Source organism: Parus major, chromosome 4 (assembly GCF_001522545.3).
Source record: "Parus major isolate Abel chromosome 4, Parus_major1.1, whole genome shotgun sequence".
Classification (NCBI taxonomy): Eukaryota; Metazoa; Chordata; class Aves; order Passeriformes; family Paridae; genus Parus; species Parus major.
This window is the reverse complement of record NC_031771.1, coordinates 26390406-26404129: the sequence shown is the minus strand read 5'-3', so window position 1 is coordinate 26404129 and position 13724 is coordinate 26390406. Positions and strand designations below refer to the sequence as shown.

The following is a 13724-nucleotide window of genomic DNA, read 5'->3' as shown; positions in this document are numbered from 1 at the left end:
CTGGGGTCCCCCATTTCACTGCCACCTCAGCAGTGACCAGGAGATTGATGCATCCTGGTCACAGTCAGAAGCCACTCAGTAGAACAAAGCAGGAGACAAGGACTCAGGATCCTTTCTTGAAAGCCAGCTGCAACCAGGTGAGTGCCATGCCCTGCTAGCCTTCGGGAAAATTGTATGACATGGGAAATTTAACCTACAGGGCATCGCTGTCTCTGACACCTGGTAGTTTAAATAATGAATTGGTAATTATAAACCCTTTTGACATAAAAATGGAGTTTAAAAAACCAAACTTTTGAGACACACCTTTTGATGGTGAAGGGGTTTCCCACGTAGATTCCACCAGCAGCTGTCACTCAGCAGTGGCAGACAGCAGGTGCTTGCCACTCCAAACAGGGAGAGACACTCACCAAACTAGAAAAGTCAGGGGCTAAACAAGTTTGCAAAAAGCAGCAATTCCAGTCCAGAAATCATTTCCATAGCAGAGAAGGAAGTGTCCCCTGAGGACAAGGAGGCTGCCTGGATTTTGCTTTTTTCCTGCTGAATAGATGTTCTTTTGTATGCAATAAAGAAGGAAAAATAATGGGAGAATGGGACAAAACTGAAAAATTCACAATTGCAGTGCAAAAGTCACCACCTGCTCCTGCAAAACACTGTTCTGTATTTCCACAGTCCTGGGAGCTGTAGACCAGAATTTCTCAATAAAGTGTGCTAAGCTCAAAGGCATGAAGATAGCGACAGATCCAGACTTGCCAGTGCCATGAACATTTGTCTTGGCCACAACATACAGTGTGTACACAAAGTGCTGCATCTACCATCTAATGCCTTCCATTTATACCCAATCCAGTGCAGAAAGTCCCAACCCTGAAATGTTCAGAAACTGAAGTTCAACATCACGTCTCAATGTAAGAATAAAGCCAGGATTTCAAACACCATGATTTCTGCTGCAGAGTCCTTCCCACAGTCACCCACCCAGGCTCAGTTGCTTGAGATCTCCAGGACCAAAGCCAAGAGTGCAGCAGGAAGGAGAAAGTACAAACCTCACACCCAGGAAACGGGAACTTTATTAAACTACCAAGTTACTCCGAAATGTATAAATGTTCCATTAAATACAGTCAGTTTTCTTTTACATGGATTTATAGAAATTTATTTACATGTTCCAAACACATTTAAATTATTTTTCAAGCTTGCTACCAATAAAATTTGTTGGTTTCTTAAAAAAAAACAGGAAAAAAGTCAATCATCTGCTCTTGCAGATGCGCATACGTCCACACAGATACAAATAAGAAGGGAGATGCTTTTGTATCTAACCCACAATGGAGGCAGTATCCAAAAAGCTTATCCAAAAAGCAAAGTATTTGCCCTTGCATAAAAGCGGGCTCTATAAATTCTCCCTGTGGGACAGACTCAAACAAGAGGCCCTGTGCAATACTTCATGGTGTTTGGGTACGATGTCTGCATCAAGATTGGCTGGTATGTGGGAGGAGCTAAAGGCCCCTTGCCAGATTGAAACCTCAAAGTTAGCTGTCCCTGATAGCAGCCCGTGAGAAGCATGTGAGCTCATTCTCACTGAATTACGCTCTCCCAGCACGGAGGGATGCAGACAAACAGAGAGCAGACAAACAGATCTAGCACTAGTATGTCACTGTCACTTGTCCAAGGAGATTTCCCTTTTGGTTTTTATTTCACTCTTAAATGAGGCTTCATTCATAAGTGAATAAAAGGCAATTCTTTAAATAAAATGCTTAGGAGAACAGCACTTTCCCCACCTAAATACATTTCTTTTGGGAAGATGCACAACATGCTGAATGAATTTTCTCTCATTCTCTTTATCTTAGTCTGACAGAAGTTAAAATTTGTATCTGCGGGAGAAAAGGGGTGTTTTTACTTTGCAAAAAGCTTATCAAATGCTAGGTTGAATTCCTTTAGAGTCTTTAAACATTAAAAACCACATTTGAAGCAACCAAAGAACTCTACAAAAACATTGTCATGCGTAAGCTCTGTGTTTCATGCTAAATATTCTTGTTGACAAGGAGGAGGAGTGGAGGAGGAGGAGGAGGCAGGGAAACTAATGGCTCAATCAGAGCCATTGCAACATTCAAGTAGTTTGGTAGTATACAAACCAGTGGAAACATGGAATGGTACGAAAGTGCTCGGCACTACATTGCAGCCTTCAAGAGCTGAACTGCAAACATCCTGATACGTATCATAAATATATGGCACTTCTGTATGACCAAAAGCTGGCAGGTTTGCTTGTGATCAAAACAAGTCAGGAGTAGTTGTCATGCCAATGGTCCTTCCAACAGGCACAGCCTCCAGCTGTGCTATCCAATGCAGCACCAGCCATATCCACTTGTGCATGCAAGACAATGCTGCCACATTCTTGGAGAACGAGCCTCCTGCCCAGCAGAAAGCCTTCCTCAGACACACATACACATTCATAAAACATGCTATAAATTCTTCAGGGAGGTTAAAGACAGCCACAAACAGCAAACGTCTTGTTTTACAATTTTTTGGTCAGCAGTTCCCAGTCTGTCCAATTGCCAGCAATGGACTTTGCAACAGGCAAGAAGAGCTCCCTAATCCAAGGAATTGAAAACAATGGAAAGCACAATCACCTAAGTTCATTTCAGTACTGTTCCACAGGATTCATTTTGACATCAAATAAGAAACCAACAAGCACAAAGGCTTGAGTCCTAGGAAGAATCTTATGTACACAAAGAAACTGGCCTTAATCCATGTTTTCTGTCACAAAATGTTTCATCTCGTAGTTAAAACTTCTTAAAACTTTTTGGCGTTTAGTAACATTTTGTTATCACAAATGTGAAGATTTGCTGTTCTGCTCCCATTCCATCACAGTAGCTTTAAATACATTCAAATTCATAAAAAAAAGGATTTAGACCAGAATACAGCTACTTGCCCTTTTCCAACAGTGTGCTGTACTTCAATAAGCACATGATGCCATGTATTGGTAAGGTTACTGTTTTAAGGAATTTCACTACACAGATATCCAGTGCTTGGACAAGTGTTCACATTCCAAGGTTAAAAAAAACCCTCTCCCTTATTTCAACAATGGCTTCAGTATTTTACCAATTGTGGTTCGGTTTGCATCCTTCAGTTTAAGAGATGCCTTTTCCACTGTTCCCTGTTCCTTTGGTGCAGGCTCTGCTTTCGTGCTGACAGCTTCTCCCTGCAGGATGCTTCTCCCAACCACTCTGGCACTACTTGCTCTCTTTAAGGTACTCACGCTGTTCTCCTTTGGATTTGGATCATCAGAGGTTGCTGCTGGCTTCACTTTAGGCAGCCTCTGGGACACAGACCTTGTGATGGGTGGAGGTCTGGATGAGCTGGATAGATCCACTTTTGCACGCTTTGAAGAAGAGGCCACTGTATTCCTCGCAAAGTTTGGGACAGCAGGTGGTGCTTTAGGAGTACTGATTGTGGCAACCTTGGTTTCATCTGAGGGGGTCTGGGGTTTTACAGTGGAGCGACACATCTTTGTTTCATCTGTCTTTGATTTGACATTACTCCTAATGGGTTTAGAGCTTGGCTTCTTGAGAGCGACTCTGTCCCTCTCAAAATGAGCACTGCTTGAAGTGACAGTGCCCCTTCGTAACTTTGGCTCTTCCACTGACATGCTGTGCCTGTAGGGACTCCTTGGCAGCGTGTCTGTTGTGCCTCGGACAGAGCTGCGATGCGACGGCCGACTTTCCACCGTGCTGCTCTCACGAAGGGCTGGCTTGGCTTCTGGCTTTTTCATGGTGCTGGGTGCCCTGTTTGACCGAGAAATAGGCACCACTTTCCTCATACTTTCATTCTCAGAGGCATTCAATGTTCTGACAGGTCTGGAAGGAGCCGTGTGGCTAGGGCGAGTGCCACTGGATTTTGCGGAACTTGGAGATCGATCTTTTAGAGAGTTTGTCTTTGGTCCTACTAGATCTTTATTTTTTATGGGTTTTTCTTTAGGAAGGGTGTGCTTATTATCGGCTTCATCCTTATCATTGGGAGAAGTGTGAAGAGACATGTCCTTCTCAGAGGTGGAATTCAGGTTTGAGAAGAAAGATCTAGCCTTGTGTTGAGCTTCACTGCCAGAAGAGCATGCTTTGCCAGCCTCACTTCCTATTTCGTTGCCTGCTGATTTAAAATCATTTCCCTCTTCAGAGTCCAATGTCAAAGAACAATCAGTGGTGGTATCTGACATGTAGTACACTGGCCCATCTTCCCTACTTCCTGAAACACTTGTATCCATAGACATAGGGCTGCTGCTGCTGGGCTCTAAAGCTTCATTCTTGCAACCCACCACCTTGGCCTGATGGTCGTGGGCCTCTCTGGAACTTCTGCAAGCTGGAGGCAGCTCATCATCGGCAGTGCTCAGGGAATGAAAACTTAGATCATCTAGAGTCTCCAGGTCTGTCCCACCAGCATCTTCTAAATATATTAAAGGTGCATCTTCTGCAGGCTTTGCTCCTTGGATATCAAACTTACGTAACCCTTTAACAAGTTCACGCTCCTCAATTGCAAGGGCCAGAGCATTTATATCTGTGGACTCCTCGCAGGACACGTTGGAATTGTGCAAGTTGTATTCGGTGTTCCTCTGTGAGTAATGGGCACCAGGACCGGCTGAGCCGCTGAGGCGACTGGGCTGAGCTGGAGGCACCTGCACGGGGCCACCACTTTTCACTTCCATTTCAGACTGCTGCTGCAAGTGCAAGGTATTTAAGTTGAGATCTCTTGTTTCTTTGGATTCCGTCCAGGCTACGTTTGGTCTTGCTTGTCGGGTGTTTGCACGGGGAAGACTGTTAAACTTGTTTGGATCCTCGTCTTTTGAGATTTCCAGGAAACTCTGCAACTCCCTGTCCGCAGTCACCCCCAAAGAAAGTCGAGAGCGTCTGGAATTTGTGTTTCTGTACAAAGGGCTTTGAGGCCTCTGCTGCAAGAAGGGAAGAAATTCTCCAAGTCCGTTTTTAGCCAACATCTCTACATCATTTTCACTGCTGCTCCGCCCAAAGCTCCCAAGCTCTCCAGCTGCCCAGGATCGACGCTTCTCCTCCAGCTCCTTTCGCCTCTGCAGACTATGAAGTTCCTGGATCTCTCGTTCCCTGTTCTCCTGAAGGAGGAAAATAACAAATACATGTCTCAGAGGACAGTGTCCTATGCGTTACAACAAGCCACACTCCTTTCTCCCTTTATTTCTTCCCATAAAAAATAGCTCCTACTGCTGTCACCCTCTCCCAGCCTCCAATACATACACATACATGGAATCACCGTGGCAGCCACAGCCTGCAACCATTAACCCTACGGAGAGCAGCTCCCTGCGTAACTAATGGCATGACACATCCATCCGGTCAACATATTCAAAAAAAATGCACCAGACCTTGCAAAGACCAACAAATTGACCCATCAAACCCAAGCAGATGTCACATCTTAGAACCACAGAACATGCTGAGTTGGAAGGGACCCACAGGGATCACTGAATTCAACCCCTGACCCTGCACGGAACCATCCCCAAGAGTCACACCATGTGCCTGACAGCACTGTCCAAATGATTCTTGAGCTCTGGCAGGCTTGGTGCCTCTTTCCTGGGGAGCCTTTCCAGTGCCCAAGAGTTCCAGATGTAAGATGGAGAGCATCAAGTCCTCACTAAGTTTAAAGGTGGCAGACTTATCAGGTGTCTAAAAGATCACACTCATATTTTAAGACAAACTTGTCTGACCAGTACAAAGCCAATGTGTTTTTTCCTACCTTACTACAAGTGCAATTGCTCCTCAGCAAGTCCAATTTCTATACAGTGATACCTTCCTCTAACATTACAGACTGAAAACTTTGCAAAAAGGCATTGCTTAATTGCACATGAAAGCAAATACAAAAGCTAACACAATGCCTCACAACACTTAGACATCAACTGACACCACTCAAGCACCATCAATCAATGTCTTACTCCAAGTTTGGATCTCATAATCACTGTTGGTTTCAAAAACTGGCAACTGTAGTACTGAGATTGCCCAGGGTAGGATGGAGATTTTGGCAGCTAAGCTGAGGGATTTTTGTTCAGGAAGCCATAGAAGAGGTAGATTGAATTTGAAAGACAACACAGTAAACACCTTTTTACTAAAATAATTAGCAGTGATTTACTGTGAATATCAGCATTTTAGCTGTTACCTCTAGGCTTCAGATTTAATCTAACTACACCTTTGGTTGAACTTTCTGGGTTCCTTTCTGAAACGAAGAACTTGGCTTGCTGCAGACAGTACAGCTGTAGCAAAAGAAGGAAGAGGCTAGTCTTAACTGAGGATTTCAAAAATGACATTATTTTCCAGCATGCTGCTAAATCTGGTCTAATCAATGACACACTGTTTAAAAAAACCACCTTTATTTGTCTAAAGCTCTGTGTAGTTTAATCTTCCTGTTGTTGTGACAACAGAAGAGCTGCACCACTAGAAAAAGTCACCTGAAAGCTTTCAGTAAACAAAAGCCTAATGCTTTGTGATTAATGGATTAATCTACACCTCTTAAAGCAGATTTGAGACTACACTGGGCTCTGAAAGACAGGATGCATTAGAGACCTAAGATACCTGAACATCTAAGAAAGGAAAAAGAAAAAACGTGCATTTCAGTAAATGTTTGGCAGGAAGCTTTCTTTCAAAGGTATGGAATTACAGAATGAATTCTTGCCAAATGCTAAAGCTGAACTTTAAATATACCATTGTGAAGAGAAATGGTTAAAAATAGCTGCAGGTATTAATACCATATTCCATATTAGAAAAAGAGTATTTAAACCTCGCACAGAATGTGTTTTAAAAGATTTTACTCAGATGAAAAATCTATTTCAAGCATATAGTTAGACATGTCAAAAAACTGCAAAAAGTGTTGAAGTATTTGAAATATGTGTAACATGGCCATTGTGGTACACGCCATCTTCTTTGACTGTTGGATGTGCTGTCTACACATCACATTCTTTTGTCAGAACTGCCATTTTTATTCTAAATTGTTCTGCTAATTTTGTAGGAACAACAGTCAATCCACAGTTAACAAGCAAATCTTCTCAAAATTTGCAAGCAAGAGTCCAATTTGTCATTTTTTAGACATTTGGCATTCTTTTTAGCTGCTTACTACAGAGGACCCCAAAAGTCATAGCTATCCAACAAGCACTTGTAATATGTGACTATGAATGAAATCCTCAATCCCCAATATTTGAACATATATGAATGAAGTCACCTCTTGCTAAACAGCTGACTGCAACAGCTATCACCACTTGGTTCTACACATTTGTGCAGTCTTCACCCTCATGTCACCATGTGTTGTCCTGGGTGGTAAATGTTAGGTAAACTAATGGTACAACAGGCACATTAGCTGAATATCCTGTCAGCTCACTCCAAATTGAGACTGTTCTTTCTGAACAAAAGCTTTTATCCAAAGAGCTGACAAGTGAAGATTGCAAAAGGGCACTGATCCAACTAATTCATGCTCTTTATAAAGACCTAAGAAATAACTGTAACAATAGACAGACTTTGCTGAACCAAAACTGTAACCAACTCCAATAGTGTTCCTCCATCTTATCACATTTCCTGAATTATACAGGACAAATTCAGGGTACTTGGTGAATGAATGTTCACACTGGGGATAAGGTATCTTGCTGCCATAGGCCTGTTTCACTTCTTAAGTTCTCACCCACAAAAATCCTTTGAAAGGACAAAGTAGAATACATAGCCCTTACTTTACTTGCTAAAGCGCCTCTAGCCATGTAAAGGAGGGCAGTGGAGAGCCCGAGCTAGTGCGGATTCAGGCAGGTACATCCAAGGAATGGCGTGCCACACCTCAAGGCCTTTCCAACAATCCAACAGTACCAGGCCAAAACCTGAACAGCAAGCCATAGTCAGGAAGTCTGTGCAATCTGTCTCACAGCTCAGCTTAGCAGTCACCAGCCTGCTCACCGGAAGAAAAGGGAGGTGCCCACTTGCCAATGAACAATTGGCCTGCGGGCCAATGAACAACCCTGATGTATCATCCCACCTGAAACAGAAGATGCAGAGCAGCAGGGCTGCTCACAATGGCCATTTCCCACCTGGCTTCTGGCAAGGAATGCTTACAGGAGCAGTTTTCTGCAGCCATTTGAGCAAACAGATCAAATACTACAAGGTACAAAATGCTCCTTCCCTTAAGTAGAAAAACCGACTTCATTCACGTGAGCCAATATCCACTTCAAAAGTGTGAGAACCTCTTTAAGTGCTCTTACCTTAACAGCCGTGTTGAATCTTATGCAGAAGTCCCTAAATATCTGGAAACATTCATCCAACTTCATAGTTTCTTTATCTTCACAGAAAAAGTCAATGAGAGCATTTCCCTCCTTTTGCAATTCTCGTTTCTGGTGTTCAAGCTCCTTTAGATGCCTTACAGCAAACTGTAGCAAAAACCATACACACATGAACCAGACAGAAATTAAAGTCACAATAGGTCATGTATATATTAGGAACTTATGAAATTCATGTTCCAACCTATAAGTTCTTACAGAGCCCAGGAAATTAACATTTTGAAGGAGAACTCATACTAACAAAAGGAAACATACCATTTTAGCAAACTGAGTAAAGAAGGTCAGGAAAAATGGATCAGTCAAAATGTACATTCTAGCAACTAGCATGGAAACCAGGAAAAAGCTCAAAAGCCCTTGAACAAACTTACAGCTTTAATTTTTAGATGAGTAAAATCAAAGACCACTAGAACACTGACAGACCTCTTGGGAGCTCCTTAAAAGCTCCTCATTCCTTGTTTTCCCATTTCCCCTTCAACCTTCAACAAGCATAAAGGATTAATTCCTTCTCCCCACTTTTCCAAAAGCACACGTGAACTGAGTCAAGGATATACATCACAAAATCAATTCCTTCCAAAGGTGACCCTAGACCACAATAAAAAACATTTTCATGCTTGAAAGATAAGGAACCACTGAATATAAATATATTTTAAGACATCCAGAAAATATTCCCATAAAGCAGCACTTTGAATCATAAGTGTAGGGCAATACAGACAGGATGGGAGTAGTTTAGTGGAAAAAGATTCAGGAGGAAGAGGATAAGGCTGTGATTAAATGTTGAGCAGCAGAACTGCTTAAAACACTTTGATCAGGCGCCCTGTCTCCTCTATTTGCATCACCAGCTATCCACTTCTATTCTTGCACAATCCCACATCTGACACCACCTGTAGCTCAAAGTAACCTGAGAAGTTAATTTTTCAGACAAATCTCTAACTTGTAGTCACCTAAATATTTTTCATAATGTAGCATTGGGGTGGTAAAATGCAGCTGGAGGCACTGGTGACCACTTAATCCAAACCTGCTTTCAGGAATTACATGGAAATTATACCATTAGGATAGGAACAAATATGACTTGCTAGTCTTAAGAAAAAAAAACAGAGGGGGAAAAAAAAAAGCCCCCAATAAAACCTGGACTGAAGATAAACTGGACAACTGATAAAAGCATACATCAAAATAGTTCCTCCCACATATTTCAGGAATTTATTCACAAGGGTGAAATAATCAAAGCTGACTTTAAGATCAACTTGGTTATCACCTGTAATTTAGAAACAAAATCCGGAAGTGTTTATGTAAGGTATGCATTTGTAAAATTATTTTTTCCCTAACATTTCTTTTGGAATGTGGCCTAAACAAGGTTGTAGAGTTACATAAAACCACCTACTAAATTTTTAAAAATCCCAAACATGTTAAAACATAACATTAAAGAGTCTGGGTGCAATGGATAAAAGCCAACAATTCAGAATGAATGAGGACAGGCATTTCTATCTTAACCTGCCCCTTTCTTCATCAGCTTTTCATCTCCTGAAAAACTACAGGGACTATTAACTACATTTGCAAGTTGAAGATCAGGGCAGGTTAAGTTCCAGATCAACACCTGCCTTCTTACTTGTAATAATTACCTTTAGTGTGAAACAGAAAAAAATAATTTAATTGAAGTATGTGTTTCTTGAGGTATCATCACATACTCAGAAAATACCAAGAACTCTGCTTCCAGTGTAAGTGCTATATACATCCAGGCCTGTGAAGTCACTGCAGTACTTAATAAAATTTAAAAAAAAAGTGAACCCACACAGATAAAATGGTATGGCTCTGAATAAAATACTGTGTTAGGGGTAAATTAGTAGAGGAAAGAGTCCCTTAACCTTCCACCTTCTAACAATCAGTCACCCAGCAATCAAGATTCATATGCACAGCACACCCTCAGCTAAAACTGACTTGCTCCAGAATAACATAACATGCAGACATTATATTTTGGGCAGCTGCAAAGTCCAAAACCAGAGACCACTCTAAATTGTCTTATATTTTAACTACTGATCTTCATCAGCAACTTTGCACGCACTAAACATGCTTGCCTAACAAGCCTTGGGCAATGTACACTCAACTCCCTCCCTGTAAAAACACAGCCCTTCCAACACTCTTACTTGACAAACAGCATGAGGCTGGAACACCTTTGTACCACTGACAGGCAGGGCGTATTGAAACAGTGCTTCTGTTTATTAACAGGTCCGCACAAATGACAGACATTCAGCTGAGGAATGCTGCTGCATTCGGGCGACAGCAACACATTAACACGGATATGCTACAAACCTGGAGAAAGTTTTCCATCTGGTGAAAGAGTTTTGGGTCTCGTCGGATGCTGTCCTTAACAGATCTTGTCTTGACAGACAGTGAGTGGAGCTCTGCTTCTACACTATCAATGGATAACCTAAAAATAGCACATATGGAGAATCTTTATCAAAGGGGAAGGAGTGGCCCACAGATTAGCCACAACATGCTGCAAAAGTGGATGCTTTACATGAGGTGCAAATGGGCTATCAAACAAGACCTGCCTGTTCAGGATATCTTTCCAGAGTAGACACTGAAAATTAGGAGAGAGATAAGCATATTTCTTCTTATTTGCAACCTGAAAAGATTCCCATGGGGTGTGGTTTCATGATTAACTCCAGTCAGTCCGTCCCACCTAACCTTAGAAAGGTTAATGCTGCCCTGCCTCTGTGCAGGTGTTCCTCGTCTCTCCTGGTGCCTTAGTACTCATTTTTGAGATGGCCAGCCATCACATCTGTGAACTGAAAATTAACCTAGGAAAAGGAAAAAGCCAATTTGTTCCAGATGGATCCTTTGCTTGGTCCATCTGACTACGTGACTGAGTGCAGGAGCTACCAAAAAAGGGGGCCACAAGAGACCATCATCCAGGACTACCAATTTTGGCAGTAGCATATGGCATCATGAAATTGCATGTTTCACTCTTCTAAGCAGTCACAGCAATGCAACACACACAGTCTCAACCACGCAGTCGCAATATTTCATCCTTCTAAATACCAGCAGTGAAGCTGCTGCTGTGAAAAGGAACTCAGAAACTGAAGATCACAGGAAAGACCTCTGATCTGGTGTAAACTAAGTGTTCTCCTGGGAGACTCACATTCCATACAACAGGAGTTCCCATCTAAATGTCCCAGTCACTTTGAGGGTAAATGGTTCTAAACCTATGGCATTTCCTTCACAGGAGAACTAAGCTTTGCCTAGGAATTGGAGCACTACAGTTTGCCAAATGATAAGAACTAACAACTGTACATATGCTCCTCCTAAGGTTGTTCCACCAGCAGCTTGGCTTCCAAACACTAAAGCTGAACAACTTGTGGCAGCCTGATTGAAATGCACATAGCAGCAGGTGGTGACACATGCATAAGTTTGTCAGTACACACACAAATGAAGATAATGTGTGCTGGTTTTTCTCTGCATACTTCATCTGCAAGGTTTAGTTCTCTATTTTGGGAAACACGGTGGTTTTGCAGCTAAGAAAAACAGTAGAAAATACAGGCTATATTTTTCTGCCTGTGAAGGAGGAAGAGGATGGCCTACAAGTAAAGAAGGCAAGACAACAAAAAATAAAGAACATAATGGTAGTTGTTTTAACATGCTCTAATTGGGTGGATTTATGCACAACATGTACATGACAGTTCTCTCTAAAGCCCTTCCTCATGCCCAATGGTAAGGTACATATTTAATTTTGTGTCATTTTCATGTACAGAGAGCACTCCCTGAATAGACTTCAGCATTGAGTTACAACAGATTTTCAGCATTAACAAATGTGATCAAAGAACAAAGTGGTTAGAAAATAAATATCACCAAATTTGGGATTCTGCCTGTTCCTCTCCTGTTTGCCAGGGGGCTTGGATGCTGAAGAAAACTACATTCCCCAGCAGGCCACATGGCAAACTGCCAAAGAGGTGTGTGGGTTGGATGGCAGAGAGCCACACAGGTGGTCCCTCAAAAATTTTCTGATTAACTCCATGGCCACTCCTTTCCTCAGAAGATTTCAAACTTTTGCAGACATTACTTAACCCTCCATCAGATCTAAGAAACTGGATCCATTTTGCAGCTGGGAAAATAATGTAAATAGATTGCCCTAAGCTCAAGAGTAAGGAAGTAGCAAAACTGGGAACAGAACTTCAGTTCTGCTTGCTTCCACATTTCAGATTTAGATCACACTGTCTCAACAAAAGTACGTGCAGTTATTGAGATATGAATCGGGTTCAGGTTAAAGTTATGACGCTTAAGACCTGAAGCTGAAAAAATACAGAGCCACAAAACCTTCAGATTTTCCACCCAAGACAGCAAATGAAACCTCAAGAAGCATCTAAGCGAAGCCAGGGCCAGTACCTGGTACCAGATTTGTAAAAGTACTGTAGCGTGCTCAGAGACTAATGAAAATTGGTTTAAGGAAAAACAGTAACATTCTTTTAGTTCAATCCCTTAAGAGTAATGAACAGGCACATGTATTTGACAGAAATAGAATTAGTAAAAACCTATGGAGATCATGTAATAAAAAAACCTCATACCTGAAGGCACATTGCAGGCATACTTCTGCTAGTAAATGGAAATGAGGACCTCAAAGCTACAGTAAATATTTGTAAAGATCTGTTTTTGTGCCAAGATTTTCCTGACTAAGCCTCATTGCTTCACAAATGAGAAAATTCCAATTCCAGTCTAACCATAAGTTTTCAATTTTCTTTTAACTCACCTGGCGGCATCATGAACACTCCTAATTTTTTCTGAAAAGTTGAGAAGAGCAGCATCTTTCTTTTGGGCTTCCTGAAACAAACAGAACAAAACCAAAACACACACAATCCATTAACATTCCACCACCATGCCAAAATCCCTAAGTCTGGCAGTTCTAAAGCTTCTGGAAGGGTACTTAAAGGTTTCTGTCCTGCACTGTTTTTCTTCCCATTCAATCCTAACACAACTGAATGGAGGACACCCCTTAAAGAAAGGCAGGGATCACAACTGGAGATAAACAACAGCTTCCATTTTGCAGTGTAAAATAATAGCTGCTTCTGTCAGTGAACACAAGCCAGGTGTATTAATAAGGAATGTCAGGGAAAGAACAATTTACTGATGCCATTGTTTGAGCAGATACAATGCTTCCCACACAAACATCAGTTTATACCCTATTGTTTCCTGGCTGGAAATCTGTTAAGCTAGTTTGTACAGATAACCAAAGTCATATAGATGCATTTAAATTCCTCTGCCTTCTAAAATCAAAAGGTTTGAAAGGAAGGAAAAATAGCTTGAAAATGTCTGCAACAGCTTTAAAAAACACACATCAGTCATCAAGGGAGGAAAAAAAGCTATCAAGAAGGCTGCTCAAAAGATTAAATGGGAAGATTGAGAGAATTTTTATCAAAATAAACCACTTCCA

The 13724-nt window shown here is 41.7% G+C and overlaps 1 protein-coding gene across 1 annotated transcript in view; it reads right to left on the bottom strand.

The window, feature by feature from the left end:
- Positions 1-898: 898 nt before the first annotated feature.
- The window catches only part of FHDC1 (FH2 domain containing 1), a 36953-nt gene continuing 24127 nt past the window's right edge, over positions 899-13724 (bottom strand). Inside the window, exons 9-12 of the mRNA XM_015625810.3 lie at positions 13044-13114; positions 10610-10727; positions 8231-8395; positions 899-5104 (exon numbers count right to left, since the gene is read on the bottom strand). Coding sequence (XP_015481296.1) covers positions 3059-5104; positions 8231-8395; positions 10610-10727; positions 13044-13114 — 2400 coding nt within the window. The 3' untranslated portion in view covers positions 899-3058. The remainder of the gene's footprint in view (positions 5105-8230; positions 8396-10609; positions 10728-13043; positions 13115-13724) is intronic.